The sequence below is a fragment of the Panulirus ornatus genome, chromosome 17, assembly GCF_036320965.1.
Source record: "Panulirus ornatus isolate Po-2019 chromosome 17, ASM3632096v1, whole genome shotgun sequence".
Taxonomy (NCBI): domain Eukaryota; kingdom Metazoa; phylum Arthropoda; class Malacostraca; order Decapoda; family Palinuridae; genus Panulirus; species Panulirus ornatus.
In genome coordinates, this window is record NC_092240.1 from 29,365,989 (window position 1) to 29,384,829 (window position 18,841).

Consider the following 18,841-nt stretch of genomic DNA (forward strand, 5'->3'; position numbering starts at 1 on the left):
GCAGGGGTGTGTGATGTCTCCATGGTTGTTGAATTTGTTTATGGATGGAGTTGTTAGGGAGGTAAATGCAAGAGTTTTGGAAAGAGGGGCAAGTATGAAGTCTGTTGGGGATGAGAGAGCTTGGGAAGTGAGTCAGTTGTTGTTCGCTGATGATACAGCGCTGGTGGCTGATTCATGTGAGAAACTGCAGAAGCTGGTGACTGAGTTTGGTAAAGTGTGTGGAAGAAGAAAGTTAAGAGTAAATGTGAATAAGAGCAAGGTTATTAGGTACAGTAGGGTTGAGGGTCAAGTCAATTCGGAGGTGAGTTTGAATGGAGAAAAACTGGAGGAAGTGAAGTGTTTTAGATATCTGGGAGTGGATCTGGCAGCGGATGGAACCATGGAAGCGGAAGTGGATCATAGGGTGGGGGAGGGGGCGAAAATTCTGGGGGCCTTGAAGAATGTGTGGAAGTCGAGAACATTATCTCGGAAAGCAAAAATGGGTATGTTTGAAGGAATAGTGGTTCCAACAATGTTGTATGGTTGCGAGGCGTGGGCTATGGATAGAGTTGTGCGCAGGAGGATGGATGTGCTGGAAATGAGATGTTTGAGGACAATGTGTGGTGTGAGGTGGTTTGATCGAGTGAGTAACGTAAGGGTAAGAGAGATGTGTGGAAATAAAAAGAGCGTGGTTGAGAGAGCAGAAGAGGGTGTTTTGAAGTGGTTTGGGCACATGGAGAGAATAAGTGAGGAAAGATTGACCAAGAGGATATATGTGTTGGAGGTGGAGGGAACGAGGAGAAGAGGGAGACCAAATTGGAGGTGGAAAGATGGAGTGAAAAAGATTTTGTGTGATCGGGGCCTGAACATGCAGGAGGGTGAAAGGAGGGCAAGGAATAGAGTGAATTGGAGCGATGTGGTATACCGGGGTTGACGTGCTGTCAGTGGATTGAATCAAGGCATGTGAAGCGTTTGGGGTAAACCATGGAAAGCTGTGTAGGTATGTATATTTGCGTGTTTGGACGTATGTATATACATGTGTATGGGGGGGTTGGGCCATTTCTTTCGTCTGTTTCCTTGCGCTACCTCGCAAACGCGGGAGACAGCGACAAAGTATAATAAAAAAAAAATAATATATATATATATATATATATATATATATATGGGGATGAGAGAGCTTGGGAAGTGAGTCAGTTGTTGTTCGCTGATGATACAGCGCTGGTGGCTGATTCATGTGAGAAACTGCAGAAGCTGGTGACTGAGTTTGGTAAAGTGTGTGGAAGAAGAAAGTTGAGAGTAAATGTGAATAAGAGCAAGGTTATTAGGTACAGTAGGGGTGAGGGTCAAGTCAATTGGGAGGTGAGTTTGAATGGAGAAAAACTGGAGGAAGTGAAGTGTTTTAGATATCTGGGAGTGGATCTGTCAGCGGATGGAACCATGGAAGCGGAAGTGGATCATAGGGTGGGGGAGGGGGCGAAAATTTTGGGAGCCTTGAAAAATGTGTGGAAGTCGAGAACATTATCTCGGAAAGCGAAAATGGGTATGTTTGAGGGAATAGTGGTTCCAACAATGTTGTATGGTTGCGAGGCGTGGGCTATGGATAGAGATGTGCGCAGGAGGATGGATGTGCTGGAAATGAGATGTTTGAGGACAATGTGTGGTGTGAGGTGGTTTGATCGAGTAAGTAACGTAAGGGTAAGAGAGATGTGTGGAAATAAAAAGAGCGTGGTTGAGAGAGCAGAAGAGGGTGTTTTGAAATGGTTTGGGCACATGGAGAGAATGAGTGAGGAGAGATTGACCAAGAGGATATATGTGTCGGAGGTGGAGGGAACGAGGAGAAGAGGGAGACCAAATTGGAGGTGGAAAGATGGAGTGAAAAAGATTTTGTGTGATCGGGGCCTGAACATGCAGGAGGGTGAAAGGAGGGCAAGGAATAGAGTGAATTGGAGTCATGTGGTATACAGGGGTTGACGTGCTGTCAGTGGATTGAATCAAGGCATGTGAAGCGTCTGGGGTAAACCATGGAAAGCTGTGTAGGTATGTATATTTGCGTGTGTGGACGTGTGTATGTACATGTGTATGTGGGGGGGGGGTTGGGCCATTTCTTTCGTCTGTTTCCTTGCGCTACCTCGCAAACGCGGGAGACAGCGACAAAGTATAAAAAAAAAAAAAAAAAAAAAAATATATATATATATATATATTTTTTATACTTTGTCGCTGTCTCCCGCGTTTGCGAGGTAGCGCAAGGAAACAGACGAAAGAAACGGCCCAACCCCCGCCCATACACATGCACATACACACGTCCACACACGCAAATATACATACCTACACAGCCCTCCAAGGTTTACCCCAGACGCTTCACATGCCTTGATTCAATCCACTGACAGCACGTCAACCCCGGTATACCACATCGCTCCAATTCACTCTATTCCTTGCCCTCCTTTCACCCTCCTGCATGTTCAGGCCCCGATCACACAAAATCTTTTTCACTCCATCTTTCCACCTCCAATTTGGTCTCCCTCTTCTCCTCGTTCCCTCCACCTCCGACACATATATCCTCTTTGTCAATCTTTCCTCACTCATTCTATCCATGTGACCAAACCATTTCAATACACCCTCTTATGCTCTCTCAACCACACTCTTTGTATTACTACATATCTCTCTTATCCTTTCACTACTTATTCGATCAAACCACCTCACATCACATATTGTTCTCAAGCATCTCATTTCCAACACGTGCACCCTCCTCCGCACAACCTTATCTATAGCCCACACCTTGCATCCATATAACATTGTTGGAACCACTATTCCCTCAAACATATCCATTTTTGCTTTCCGAGATAATCTTCTCGTCTTCCACATATTCTTCATGCTCCCAGAACTTTCGCCCCCTCCCCACCCTGTGACTCACTTCTGCTTCCATGGTTCCATTCGCTGTGAAATCCACTCCCAGATATATAAAACACTTCACTTCCTCCAGTTTTTCTCCATTCAAACTTACCTCCCAATTGGCTAGTCCCTCAACCTTACTGTACCTAATAACCTTGCTCTTATTCTCATTTCTCTCAGCATTCTTCTTTCTCACACTTTACCAGACTCAGTTACCAGCTTCTGCAGTTTCTCACCTGAATCAGCCACCAGCGCTGTATCATCAGCGAACAACATTTGACTCACTTCTCAAGCTGTCTCATTCACAACAGACTGCATACTTGCCCCTCTCTCCAAAACTCTTGCATTCACATCTCTTAACAACCCCATCTATAAACAAATTAAACAATCATGAAGACATCATGCACCCCTGCTGCACACCGACATTCACTGAGAACCAATCACTTCCCTCTCTTCCTACTCGTACACATACCTTATATCCCTGATAAAAACATTTCACTGCTTCTAGCAACTTGCCTCCCACCTGATATACTCTTAATACCTTCCACAGATCATTATCAACTTTATCATATGCCCTCTCCAGATCCATAAATGCTACATACAAATCCATTTGCTTTTCTAAGTATGTCTCACATACATTCTTTAAAGCAAACATCTTGTCCACACATCCTCTACCACTTCTGAAACCACACTGCTCTTCCCCAATCTGATGATCTGTACATGCTTTCACCCTCTCAATCAATACCCTCCCATATAATTTCCCAGGAATACTCAACAAACTTATACCTCTGTAATTTGAGCACTCACCTTTATCCCCCCTTTGCCTTTGTACAATGGCACTATGCATGCATTCCGCCAATCCTCAGGCACCTCACCATGAGTCATGCATACATTAAATATCCTCACCAACCAGTCAACAACACAGTCATCCCCTTTTTTAGTAAATTCCACTGCAATACCATCCAAACCTGTTGCCTTGCCAGCTTTCATCTTCTGCAAAGCTTTTACTACCTCTTCTCTGTTACCAAATGATTCCCCCTAACCCTCTCTCTTCGCACATCACCTCAACCATAACACCCTATATCTGCCACTCTTTCATCTAACACATTCAACAAACCTTCAAAATACTCACCTCATCTCCTCACATCATTCTACATTCAAATCTTCTCATAAGTCTTCTTTCCAAGCTCACTTACTCTAACCACTTTCATTTCCCTGACATTGTTTCCTCTTATTTCCTCTGCAAATCTTCGCCCTCGCATTCTAAAGGTAGTGATCAGACATCCCACCAGCAGCCCTCCTGAGCATATTTATGTCCAAAAAGTCTCTCTTTTACATGACAGTTGACACATAATCTAATTATGCCCATTGACCATTTCTCCTACTAACATACATATACGTTTGCATATCTATCTTTTTAAACCACTTATTCCAAATCACTATTTTTTTTCTCATCTCACAACTCCACAAGCTTTTCACCATTTCCATTCATAACGCTGAATACCCCATGCATTCCAGTTATACCTTCAGCTGCCATGTTACTAACCTTTGCATTTAAATCACCTGTCAATAATACCCTGTCTTGTGCACATAAACTGCTGACAATCACACAGCTGCTCTGAAAACACTTGCCCTTCATGATCTTTCTTATGGTTTAATGTATAAGCACCAATAATCAACCATCTCTCACCATCCACTTTCAGTTTTACCCACATCAATCTAGAATTTACTTCCTTACACTCTCTTACACCCTTCCACAATTCCCTACTTCATGAGTAGTGCTACTCCTTCCTTAGTTCTTGTCCTCATACTAACTGCTAACTTTACTCTTAAGAGATTCCCAAACCATTCTTCCCCTTTACCCTTGAGCTTTGTTTCACTCAGAGCCAGAACATCCAGGTTTCTTTCCTCAGTCATACTACCTGTCTCTCTTCTCATCTTGGTTACATCTATTCACATTCAGACACCCCAGTCTAAGCATTCGAGGAGAATAAACATTCCCCACCTGGCTCTTTTTCTATTTCCTTCTTTAGAAATTAAAATATAAAAAGGGGAGGGTTTCCAGCCTCTCACTCTTGCCCCTTTTAGTTCCTTTCTACAACATGCAGGGAATACGGAGGTAGAATTCTTTCTTCCCTACCTTGGGGTAGAGGAGAAAGGATTCTACTTCTGTAATTCCTGCCTGCCTTAGAAGGCGACTAAAGAGGGTGGGAGCAGGAGGGCTAGAAGCACACCCCTTCTTGTATTTCAATTTCTAAAAGACAGAACTGAAGAATGAGCCAATCATGGGATACTCATCATCCAGGGTTTATAAAAATGTGTGCAAATCTAACCAAGATGAGAAAAGAGGTGAAATGTATAGTATGTTTAAGGAATGAAACCTTGATGTTTTAGCTCACCTTGATGCTCTAGCTCACCTTGATGTTCTGGCTCCAAGTGTAACAAAGCTCAAGGGTAAATGGGAAGAATGGTTAAGAAAAATCTTAGGAATAAAGCCAGGAGTTTGGTGAGAGGACAAGAGCTGAGAAAGGAGTAGCTCTTGTCTAGAAGCAAGAGTTATGGGAGTGCATAAAAATTGAAATGAAGTGGATTCTAAACTGATTTAGGTAGAAATGAAAGTAGATGGTGAGAGATGGGTGATTATCAGTGCTATACTCATATATTGCTTCTTAACAATTCTCCTTGGAGTGTTTGTGTGTATGAATTAACAATCATCTACATGCGCAGGAGGGTGGATGTGCTGGAAATGAGATGTTTGAGGACAATGTGTGATGTGAGGTGGTTTGATCGAGTAAGTAATGTAAGGGTAAGAGAGATGTGTGGAAATAAAAAGAGCGTGGTTGAGAGAGCAAAAGAGGTGTTTTGAAATGGTTTGGGCACATGGAGAGAATGAGTGAGGAAAGATTGACCAAGAGGATATATGTGTCGGAGGTGGAGGGAACGAGAAGTGGGAGACCAAATTGGAGGTGGAAAGATGGAGTGAAAAAGATTTTGAGTGATCTGGACCTGAACATGCAGGAGGGTGAAAGGAGGGCAAGGAATAGGAGTGAATTGGATTGATGTGGTATACCAGGGTTGACGTGCTGTCAGTGGATTGAATCAGGGCATGTGAAGCGTCTGGGGTAAACCATGGAAAGTTGTGTGGGGCCTGGATGTGGAAAGGGAGCTGTGGTTTTGGGCATTATTGCGTGACAGCTGGAGACTGAGTGTGAACGAATGGGGCCTTTGTTATCTTTCCCTAGCGCTACCTCGCACACATGAGGGGGAGGGGGATGGTATTCCATGTGTGGTGAGGTGGCGATGGGAATGAATAAAGGCAGGCAGTGTGAATTGTGTGCATGGGTATATATGTATGTGTCTGTATGTGTATATATATGTGTACATTGAGATGTATGGGTGTGTAGGTTTGCGTGTGTGGACGTGTGTGTATATACATGTGTATGGGGGTGGGTTGGGCCATTTCTTTCTTCTGTTTCCTTGCGCTACCTCGCAAATGCTGGAGACAGCGACAAAGCAAAATAAATATTTTTTTTTTTATTTTTTTTTTTTTATACTTTGTCGCTGTCTCCCGCGTTTGCGAGGTAGCGCAAGGAAACAGACGAAAGAAATGGCCCAACCCCCCCCATACACATGTATATACATACGTCCACACACGCAAATATACATACCTATACAGCTTTCCATGGTTTACCCCAGACGCTTCACATGCCTTGATTCAATCCACTGACAGCACGTCAACCCCGATATACCACATCGCTCCAATTCACTCTATTCCTTGCCCTCCTTTCACCCTCCTGCATGTTCAGGCCCCGATCACACAAAATCTTTTTCACTCCATCTTTCCACCTCCAATTTGGTCTCCCTCTTCTCCTTGCTCCCTCCACCTCCGACACATATATCCTCTTGGTCAATCTTTCCTCACTCATCCTCTCCATGTGCCCAAACCACTTCAAAACACCCTCTTCTGCTCTCTCAACCACGCTCTTTTTATTTCCACACATCTCTCTTACCCTTACGTTACTCACTCGATCAAACCACCTCACACCACACATTGTCCTCAAACATCTCATTTCCAGCACATCCATCCTCCTGCGCACAACTCTATCCATAGCCCATGCCTCGCAACCATACAACATTGTTGGAACCACTATTCCTTCAAACATACCCATTTTTGCTTTCCGAGATAATGTTCTCGACTTCCACACATTCTTCAAGGCCCCCAGAATTTTCGCCCCCTCCCCCACCCTATGATCCACTTCCGCTTCCATAGTTCCATCCGCTGCCAGATCCACTCCCAGATATCTAAAACACTTCACTTCCTCCAGTTTTTCTCCATTCAAACTCACCTCCCAATTGACTTGACCCTCAACCCTACTGTACCTAATAACCTTGCTCTTATTCACATTTACTCTTAACTTTCTTCTTCCACACACTTTACCAAACTCAGTCACCAGCTTCTGCAGTTTCTCACATGAATCAGCCACCAGCGCTGTATCATCAGCGAACAACAACTGACTCACTTCCCAAGCTCTCTCATCCCCAACAGACTTCATACTTGCCCCTCTTTCCAAAACTCTTGCATTTACCTCCCTAACAATAAATATAAATAAATAAATATTTAGAAAAATATGAGATGAAATCCTTCCCCTGCTGTTTAATCACCTTTTCTTTAGAATATTTTATATGTTGATAAAATGGTATGGTAATTTGTAATTATCACAAATTATTTTACATGATTATCTTCGTGCTTTATAATCATATGAATGATTATGTACATATATGGTTGTGAGGCGTGGGCTGTGGATGGGGTTGTATGGGGGAGGGTGGGTGTGTTGGATGTGAAATGTTTGGGGACGGTATGCGGTGTGAGATGGTTTGATTGAGTGGGTGATGAGGGGGTGGGAGAGATGTGTGGATATAAAAAGTGTGGTTGGGGGAGTAGAAGAGGGTGTGTTGGGATGGTTTGGACATATGGAGAGAGCGAGTGACGTAAGATTGACAAAAAGTATATATGTGTCAAAGGTGAAAGGAACAGGGAGAAGTAGGAGACCAAATTGGAGCTGGAAAGATGGAGTGAATGATAATAATAATAATAATGATAATGATGATAATGATAAGAGAAGAAGTGGACCAGGCAGTATGATACAGTGGTTAAATTGATGAAAACTACTATTGATGCTTGTGTTAATAAATTATACATTTCCCTTTTCCATAGCCAGAGGTTGAACCATTATGTGACATTCATTTTTCATTTCATTTCAAGCTAGAAGTTTCAGTTTTCTAAATTATTTCATACATTTTTCATATATATATATATATATATATATATATATATATGTAAGGATGTAAGGCATGTGTACGTGTAGAAAGAGAGGAAAGTGATTGGTTCTCAGTGAATGTAGGTTTGCGGCAGGGGTGTGTGATGTCTCCATGGTTGTTTGATTTGTTTATGGATGGGGTTGTTAGGGAGGTGAATGCAAGAGTTTTGGAAAGAGGGGCAAGTATGAAGTCTGTTGGGGATGAGAGAGCTTGGGAAGTGAGTCAGTTGTTGTTCGCTGATGATACAGCGCTGGTGGCTGATTCATGTGAGAAACTGCAGAAGCTGGTGACTGAGTTTGGTAAAGTGTGTGAAAGAAGAAAGTTAAGAGTAAATGTGAATAAGAGCAAGGTTATTAGGTACAGTAGGGTTGAGGATCAAGCCAATTGGGAGGTAAGTTTGAATGGAGAAAAACTGGAGGAAGTAAAGTGTTTTAGATATCTGGGAGTGGATCTGGCAGCGGATGGAACCATGGAAGCGGAAGTGGATCATAGGGTGGGGGAGGTGGCGAAAATCCTGGGAGCCTTGAAGAATGTGTGGAAGTCGAGAACATTATCTCGGAAAGCAAAAATGGGTATGTTTGAAGGAATAGTGGTTCCAACAATGTTGTATGGTTGCGAGGCATGGGCTATGGATAGAGTTGTGCGCAGGATGGTGGATGTGCTGGAAATGAGATGTTTGAGGACAATGTGTGGTGCGAGGTGGTTTGATCGAGTAAGTAACGTAAGGGTAAGAGATGTGTGGAAATAAAAAGAGCGTGGTTGAGAGAGCAGAAGAGGGTGTTTTGAAATTGTTTGGGCACATGGAGAGAATGAGTTAGGAAAGATTGACCAAGAGGATATATGTGTCGGAGGTGTAGGGAACGATGAGAAGTGGGAGTCCAAATTGGAGGTGGAAAGATGGAGTGAAAAAGATTTTGTGTGATCGGGGCCTGAACATGCAGGAGGGTGAAAGGAGGGCAAGGAATAGAGTGAATTTGATCAATGTGGTATACCAGGGTTGACGTGCTGTCAGTGGATTAAAACAGGGCATGTGAAGCGTCTGGGGTAAACCATGGAAAGCTGTGTAGGTATGTATATTTGCGTGTATGGATGTATGTTTATACATGTGTATGGGGATGGGTTGGCCCATTTCTTTCGTCTGTTTCCTTGCGCTACCTTGCAAATGCAGGAGACAGCGACAAAGCAAAAAAAAAAAAAAAAAATATATATATATATATATATATATATATATATATATATATATATATATATATATATATATATATATATATATTATCCCTGGGGATAGGGGAGAAAGAATACTTCCCACGCATTCCTCACGTGTCGTAGAAGGCAACTAGAGGGGGTGGGAGTGGGGGGCCAGAAATCCTCCCCTCCTTGTATTTTAACTTTCTAAAATGGGAAACAGAAGGAGTCACGTGGGGAGTGCTCATCCTCCCTTTAGGCTCAGATTGGGGTGTCTAAATATGTGTGGATGTAACCAAGATGTGAAAAAAGGAGAGATAGGTAGTATGTTTGAGGAAAGGAACCTGGATGTTTTGGCTCTGAGTGAAACGAAGCTCAAGGGTAAAGGGGAAGAGTGGTTTGGAAATGTCTTGGGAGTAACGTCAGGGGTTAGTGAGAGGACAAGAGCAAGGGAAGGAGTAGCACTACTCCTGAAACAGGAGTTGTGGGAGTATGTGACAGAATGCAAGAAAGTAAACTCTAGATTAATATGGGTAAAACTGAAAGTTGATGGAGAGAGATGGGTGATTATTGGTGCATATGCACCTGGGCATGAGAAGAAAGATCATGAGAGGCAAGTGTTTTGGGATTAGCTGAGTGAGTGTGTTAGTGGTTTTGATGCACGAGACTGGGTTATAGTGATGGGTGATTTGAATGCAAAGGTGAGTAATGTGGCAGTTGAGGGAATAATTGGTATACATGGGGTGTTCAGTGTTGTAAATGGAAATGGTGAAGAGCTTGTAGATTTATGTGCTGAAAAAGGACTGGTGATTGGGAATACCTGGTTTAAAAAGCGAGATATACATAAGTGTACGTATGTAAGTAAGAGAGATGGCCAGAGAGTGTTATTGGATTACGTGTTAATTGACAGGCACGCGAAAGAGAGACTTTTGGATGTTAATGTGCTGAGAGGTGCAACTGGAGGGATGTCTGATCATTATCTTGTGGAGGCGAAGGTGAAGATTTGTATGGGTTTTTAGAAAAGGAGAGTGAATGTTGGGGTGAAGAGGGTGGTGAGAGTAAGTGAGCTTGGGAAGGAGACTTGTGTGAGGAAGAACCAGGAGAGACTGAGTACAGAATGGAAAAAGGTGAGAACAAAGGAGGTAAGGGGAGTGGGCGAGGAATGGGATGTATTTAAGGAAGCAGTGATGGCTTGCGCAAAAGATGCTTGTGGCATGAGAAGCGTGGGAGGTGGGTTGATTAGAAAGGGTAGTGAGTGGTGGGATGAAGATGTAAGATTATTAGTGAAAGAGAAGAGAGAGGCATTTGGACGATTTTTGCAGGGAAAAAATGCAAATGAGTGGGAGATGTATAAAACAAAGAGACAGGAGGTCAAGAGAAAGGTGCAAAAGGTGAAAAAGAAGGCAAATGAGAGTTGGGGTGAGAGAGTATCATTAAATTTTAGGGAGAATAAAAAGATGTTTTGGAAGGAGGTAAATAAAGTGCGTAAGACAAGGGAGCAAATGGGAACTTCAGTGAAGGGGGCTAATGGGCAGGTGATAACAAGTAGTGGTGATGTGAAGAGATGGAGTGAGTATTTTGAAGGTTTGTTGAATGTGTTTGATGATAGAGTGGCAGATATAGGGTATTTTGGTCGAGGTGGTGTGCAAAGTGAGAGGGTTAGGGAAAGTGATTGGTAAACAGAGAAGAGGTAGTAAAAGCTTTGTGGAAGATGAAAGCCGGCAAGGCAGCAGGTTTGGATGGTATTGCAGTGGAATTTAGTAAAAAAAGGGGTGACTATTGTTGACTGGTTGGTAAGGTTATTTAATGTATGTATGATTCATGGTGAGGTGCCTGTGGATTGGCGAAATGCTTGGATAGTGCCATTGTACAAAGGCAAAGGGGATAAGATTGAGTGCTCAAATTACAGAAGTATAAGTTTGTTGAGTATTCCTGGTAAATTATATGGGAGGGTATTGATTGAGAGGGTGAAGGCATGTACAGAGCATCAGATTGGGGAAGAGCAGTGTGGTTCCAGAAGTGGTAGAGGATGTGTGGATCAGGTGTTTGCTTTGAAGAATGTATGTGAGAAATACTTAGAAAAGCAAATGGATTTGTATGTAGCATTTATGGATCTGGAGAAGGCATATGATAGAGTTGATAGAGATGCTCTGTGGAAGGTATTAAGAATATATGGTGTGGGAGGCAAGTTGTTAGAAGCAGTGAAAAGTTTTTATTGAGGATGTAAGGCATGTGTATGTGTAGGAAGAGAGGAAAGTGATTGGTTCTCAGTGAATGTAGGTTTGCGGCAGGGGTGTGTGATGTCTCCATGGTTGTTTAATTTGTTTATGGATAGGGTTGTTAGGGAGGTGAATGAAAGAGTTTTGGAAAGAGGGGCAAGTATGCAGTCTGTTGGGGATGAGAGAGCCTGGGAAGTGAGTCAGTTGTTGTTCGCTGATGATACAGCGCTGGTGGCTGATTCATGTGAGAAACTGCAGAAGCTGGTGACTGAGTTTAGTAAAGTGTGTGAAAGAAGAAAGTTGAGAGTAAATGTGAATAAGAGCAAGGTTATTAGGTACAGTAGGGTTGAGGGTCAAGTCAATTGGGAGGTAAGTTTGAATGGAGAAAAACTGGAGGAAGTGAAGTGTTTTAGATATCTGGGAGTGGATCTGGCAGCGGGTGGAACCACAAAAGCGGAAGTGAATCATAGGGTGGGGGGAGGGGGCGAAAATCCTGGGAGCCTTGAAGAATGTGTGGAAGTCGAGAACATGATATCCGAAAGCAAAAATGGGTATGTTTGAAGGAATAGTGGTTCCAATAATGTTGTATGGTTGTGAGGCGTGGGCTATGGATAGAGTTGTGCGCAGGAGGGTTGATCTGCTGGAAATGAGATGTTTGAGGACAATGTGTGGTGTGAGGTGGTTTGATTGAGTAAGTAATGTAAGGGTAAGAGAGATGTGTGGAAATAAAAAGAGCATGGTTGAGAGAGCAGAAGAGTGTGTTTTGAAATGGTTTGGGCACATGGAGAGAATGAGTGAGGAAAGATTGACCAAGAGGATATACGTGTTGGAGGTGGAGGGAATGAGGAGAAGTGGGAGACCAAATTGGAGGTGGAAAGATGGAGTGAAAAAGATTTTGAGTGATCGGGACCTGAACATGCAGGAGGGTGAAAGGAGGGCAAGGAATAGAGTGAATTGGATCGATGTGGTATACCAGGGTCGATGTGCTGTCAATGGATTGAATCAGGGCATGTGAAGCGTCTTGGGTAAACCATGGAAAGTTGTGTGGGGCCTGGATGTGGAAAGGGAGCTGTGGTTTCGGGCACTATTGCATAACAGCTAGAGACTCAGTGTGAATGAATGGGGCCTATGTTGTCTTTTCCTAGTGCTACCTCGCACACATAAGGGGGTAGGAGGATGTTATTCCATGTGTGGCGAGGTGGCGATGGGAATGAATAAAGGCAGGCAGTGTGAATTGTGTGCATGTGTATATATGTATGTGTCTGTGTGTGTATATATATGTGTAAATTGAGATGTATAGGTATGTATATTTGCGTGTGTGGATGTGTATGTATATACATGTGTATGGAGGTGGGTTGGGCCATTTCTTTCGTCTGTTTCCTTGTGCTGCCTCGCAAACGCGGGAGACAGCAAGAAAGCGAAATATATAATAATAATATAATAATAATAATCTAGAAAAAAGAAAATTGCTAATGATATGATGTGAGAAGACCCCAAAATATGCCAAAGCTAGCAGAAATATACAAAAATAACACAGTTTATGCCATCTGAACTGTCTGAATTTTGTTTAAATGAGGTATCACAATAAGATTCAAAGCTAATTAAAAAATCATAATTATTTTTCTCCATTGCCCCACGAGATTGATCTCCCAAATGCCGGACTACATCTTGAATACCGAAATGATAAAGTGAAAACCTCTTTTTCTCAAATGAAATGAAATACAATTCATATGAAAATGATAACCAAGAAAGAACTGCTACTGTCTTCAACTTATCTAGGGAGAAGTAAAAAGCTCTGGTGGGAGTGTATTGTGTTACCTGGTTGTGGTTGATTGATTGAGGGGTGGCATGGAAGAGATAAGGTACTGCGATCATGAGTAAGTGTTGATGAGGGATGAGTTAAGGATAGCGCTTCACTGGAAATACTGAGGGGTTGAAAAGTCCTGGCCCTACCATTCCTAGAGAGTATATCTCTCTCTCATGCTTGCTGGAAACCTCCTCAGAGAGAAAAGGTTTTTCAGTCTTTAGAACTTAGATTTCTCCATTTTTTCAATATAGAGAGATTTTGATTGAACTTAATGATATTGTCTTTTTTTCTTTATTAGCACAGTCAGTGGTCTGCACTTTGGCAATGCTCCTCTCAAGATTGTACGAGCCCAGAAACAGTATATGACTGACAACATGGGAGTGCAGTACCTGGACTGTGTCTCAAGTATTGCACATGGTAAGTTCTACCACAGTAAAATCTTTTTTATATATTTACTTTTATTATACTTTGTTACTGTCTCCCATATTAGCGAGGTAGTGCAAGGAAACAGACGAAAAAATGGCCCAACCCACCCACATACACATATATATACATACACGTCCACCCACGCACATATACATACCAATATATTTCAACATAGCATCAGATTGGGGAAGAGCAGTGTGGTTTCAGAAGTGGTAGAGGATGTGTAGATCAGGTATTTGCTTTGAAGAATGTATGTGAGAAATACTTAGAAAAGCAAATGGATTTGTATGTAGCATTTATGGATCTGGAGAAGGCATATGATAGAGTTGATAGAGATGCTCTGTGGAAGGTATTAAGAATATATGGTGTGGGAGGCAAGTTGTTAGAAGCAGTGAAAAGTTTTTATCGAGGATGTAAGGCATGTGTACGTGTAGGAAGAGAGGAAAGTGATTGGTTCTCAGTGAATGTAGGTTTGCGGCAGGGGTGTGTGATGTCTCCATGGTTGTTTAATTTGTTTATGGATAGGGTTGTTAGGGAGGTGAATGGAAGAGTTTTGGAAAGAGGGGCAAGTATGAAGTCTGTTGTGGATGAGAGAGCTTGGGAAGTGAGTCAGTTGTTGTTCGCTGATGATACAGCACTGGTGGCTGATTCATGTGAGAAACTGCAGAAGCTGGTGACTGAGTTTGGTAAAGTGTGTGAAAGAAGAAAGTTAAGAGTAAATGTGAATAAGAGCAAGGTTATTAGGTACAGTAGGGTTGAGGGTCAAGTCAATTGGGAGGTAAGTTTGAATGGAGAAAAACTGGAGGAAGTAAAGTGTTTTAGATATCTTGGAGTGGATCTGGCAGCGGATGGAACAATGGAAGCGGAAGTGAATCAAAGGGTGGGGGAGGGGGCGAAAATCCTGGGAGCCTTGAAGAATGTGTGGAAGTCGAGAACATTATCTTGGAAAGCAAAAATGGGTATGTTTGAAGGAATAGTGGTTCCAACAATGTTGTATGGTTGCGAGGCGTGGGCTATGGATAGAGTTGTGCGCAGGATGGTGGATGTGCTGGAAATGAGATGTTTGAGGACAATGTGTGGTGTGAGGTGGTTTGATCGAGTAAGTAATGTAAGGGTAAGAGAGATGTGTGGAAATAAAAAGAGCGTGGTTGAGAGAGCAGAAGAGGGTGTTTTGAAATGGTTTGAGCACATGGAGAGAATGAGTGAGGAAAGATTGACCAAGAGGATATATGTGTCAGAGATGGAGGGAACGAGGAGAAGTGGGAGACCAAATTGGAGGTGGAAAGATGGAGTGAAAAAGATTTTGAATGATCGGGGCCTGAACATGCAGGAGGGTGAAAGGCGGGCAAGGAATAGAGTGAATTGGATAGATGTGGTACACCGGGGTTGAGGTGCTGTCAGTGGATTGAATCAGGGCATTTGAAGCGTCTGGGGTAAACCATGGAAAGTTGTGTGGGGCCTGGATGTGGAAAGGGAGCTGTGGTTTCGGGCATTATTGCATGACAGCTAGAGACTGAGTGTGAATGAATGGGGCCTTTGTTGTCTTTTCCTAGCACTACCTTGCACGCATGAGGGGGAAGGGGGATGGTATTCCATGTGTGGCGAGGTGGCGATGGGAATGAATAAAGGCAGACAGTGTGAAATGTGTGCATGTGTATATATGTATGTGTCTGTGTGTGTATATATATGTGTACATTGAGATGTATAGGTATGTATGTTTGCGTGTGTGGACGTGTATGTATATACATGTGTATGGGTGTGGGTTGGGCCATTTCTTTCGTCTGTTTCCTTGCGCTACCTCGCAAACGCGGGAGACAGCGACAAAGCAAAATAAATGAATAAATAATAAATAAATTTGTATACATACACAGACATATACATATATACACATGTACAGAATTCATATTTGCTGCCTTTATTCATTCCCGTCGCCACCCCGCCACACATGAAATGACAACCCCCTCCCCCTGGACGTGCGCAAAGTAGCACCAGGAAAAGACAACAAAAGCCACATTCATTCACACTCAGTCTCTAGCTGTCATGTATAATGCATCAAAACCACAGCTCCCTTTCCACAATGAGGCCGCACAAAACTTTCCATGGTTTACCCCAGACACTTCACATGCCCTGGTTCAATCCATTGATAGCACATCGACCCCGGTATACCACATCATTCCAATTCACTCTATTCCCTGCATGCCTTTCACCCTCCTGCATGTTCAGGCCCTTATTGCTCAAAATCTTTTTCACTCCATCCTTCCACCTCCAATTAGGTCTCCCACTTCTCCTCGTTCCCTCCACCTCTGACACATATATCCTCTTTGTCAATCTTTTCTCACTCATTCTCTCCATGTGACCAAACCGATTCAATACACCCTCTTCTGCTCTCTCAACCACACTCTTTTTATTACCACACATCTCTCTTACCCTTTCATTACTTACTCAATCAAACCATCTCACACCACATATTGTCCTCAAGCATCTCATTTCCATCACATCCACCCTTCTGCGCACAACTCGATCTATAGCCCACACCTCGCAACCATATAACATTGTTGGAACCACTATTCCTTCAAGCATACCCATATTTGCTTTCCGAGATTATGCTCTTGCCTTCCACACATTTTTCAGTGCTCCCAGAACTTCTCGTTCCCTCCACCTCTGACACACATATCCTCTTTGTCAATCTTTTCTCACTCATTCTCTCCATGTGACCAAACCGTTTCAATACACCCTCTTCTGCTCTCTCAACCACACTCTTTTTATTACCACACATCTCTCTTACCCTTTCATTACTTACTCAATCAAACCATCTCACACCACATATTGTCCTCAAGCATCTCATTTCCAACACATCCACCCTCCTGCGCACAACTCGATCTATAGCCCACACCTCGCAACCATATAACATTGTTGGAACCACTATTCCCTCAAGCATACCCATATTTGCTTTCCGAGATAATGCTTTTGCCTTCCACACATTTTTCAGTGCTCCCAGAACTATAGCCCCCACCCCTCCCATGACTCACTTCCGCTTCCATGGTTCCATCTGCTGCTAAATCCACTCCTCGATATCTTAAACACTTCACTTCCTCCGCTTTTTCTCCATTCAAACTTACCTCCCAATTGACTTGTCCCTCAACCCTGCTGTACCTACTAACCTTATTCTTATTCACATTTACTCTCAACTTTCTTCTTTCTCACACTTGACCAAACTCAGTCACCAGCTTCTGCAGTTTCTCACCTGAAACAGCCACCAGTGCTGTATCATCAGCGAACAACAACTGACTCACTTCCTAAGCCCCCTCATCCACAGTAGACTGCATACTTGCCCCTCTCTCCAAAACTCTTGCATTCACCTCCCTAACAAGCCCATCTATAAAGAAAATAAACAACCATGGAGACATCTCACATTCCTGCCGCAAAGCGACATTCACTGAGAACTAATCACTTTCCTCTCTTTCTACACGTACACATGCCTTACATCCTTGATAAAAACATTTCACTGCTTCTAGCAACTTACCTCCCACACCATATATTCTTAAAACCTTCCACAGAGCATCTCTATCAAGTCTGTCATATGCCTTCTCCAGATCCATAAATGCTACATACAAATCTATTTGTTTTTCTGAATATTTCTCACATCCATTCTTCAAAGCAAACATCTGATCCACTCATCCTCTACCACTTTAGAAACCACACTGCTCTTCCCCAATTTGATGCTCTGTACATGCCTTCACCCTCTCAATTAATACCCTCCTGTATAATTTTCCAGGAATACTCAACAAACTTATACCTCCGTAATTTGAACATTCGCCCTTTATCACCTTTGCCTTTGTACAATGGCACTATACATGCATTCCACCAATCCTCATGCACCTCACCATGAGCCATACATACATTAAATAACCTTACCAAACAGTCAACAATTAAGTCACCCCCTTTTTTTTTATAAATTCCACCGCAATGCCATCCAAACCTGCCGCCTTGCTGGCTTTCATCTTCCGCAAAGCTTTCTCTACCTCTTCTCTGTTTACCAAATCATTCTCCCTGACCCTCTCATTTCGCACACCACTTCGACCAAAACACCCTATATCTGCCACTCTATCATCTAACACATTTAACAAACCTTCAAAATACTCACTCCATCTCCTTCTCACATCACCACTACTTGTTATTACCTCTCCATTAGCCCTCTTCACCAATGTTCCCATTTGTTCTCTTTTCTTACGCACTTGATTTACCTCCTAAAACATCTTTTTATTCTCCCTAAAATCTATCGATACTCTCTCACCCCAAATCTCATTTCCCCTCTTTTTCACCTCTTGCACCCTTTCTCTTGACCTCTTGCCTCTTTCTTTTATACATCTCCCAGTCATTTGCACTATTTCTCTGCAGAAATCATCCAAATGCCTCTCTTCTCTTTCTTTTTCACAAATAATCTTACTTCATGCCACCATTCACTACCCTCTCTTATCTGTCCACCTCCCACGCTTCTCATGCCACAAGCATCTTTTGCGCAAGCCATCACTGCTTCCCTAAATACATCCCATTCCTCCCCCACTCCCCTTACATTCTTTGCTTTCACCTTTTTCCATTCTGTACTCAATCTCTCCTGGTACTTCCTCACACAAGTCTCCTTCCCAAGCTCACTTACTCTCACCATTTTTTTCACCCCAACATTCTCCCTTCTTTTCTGAAAACCTCTACAAATCTTCACCTTCGCCTCTACAAGATAATGATCAGACATCCCTCCAGTTGCAACTCTCAGCACATTAACACCCAAAAGCCTCTCTTTCACCTGCCTATCAATTAACATATAATCCAATAACACTGTCTGGCTATCTCTCCAACTTATATACATATACTTATTTATTATTATTATTATTATTTTGCTTTGTCGCTGTCTCCCACGTTTGCGAGGTAGCGCAAGGAAACAGATGAAAGAAATGGCCCAACCCACCCCCATACACATGTATATACATACACGTCCACACACGCAAATATACATACCTAT

General features: G+C 42.8%; 1 protein-coding gene across 1 annotated transcript in view; it reads left to right on the plus strand.

Annotated features, from left to right (window-relative positions):
- Positions 1-18,841, plus strand: part of LOC139754661 (ethanolamine-phosphate phospho-lyase-like) — a 290,015-nt gene that overhangs the window by 26,844 nt on the left and 244,330 nt on the right. Inside the window, exon 2 of the mRNA XM_071672194.1 lies at positions 13,697-13,815. Coding sequence (XP_071528295.1) covers positions 13,697-13,815 — 119 coding nt within the window. The remainder of the gene's footprint in view (positions 1-13,696; positions 13,816-18,841) is intronic.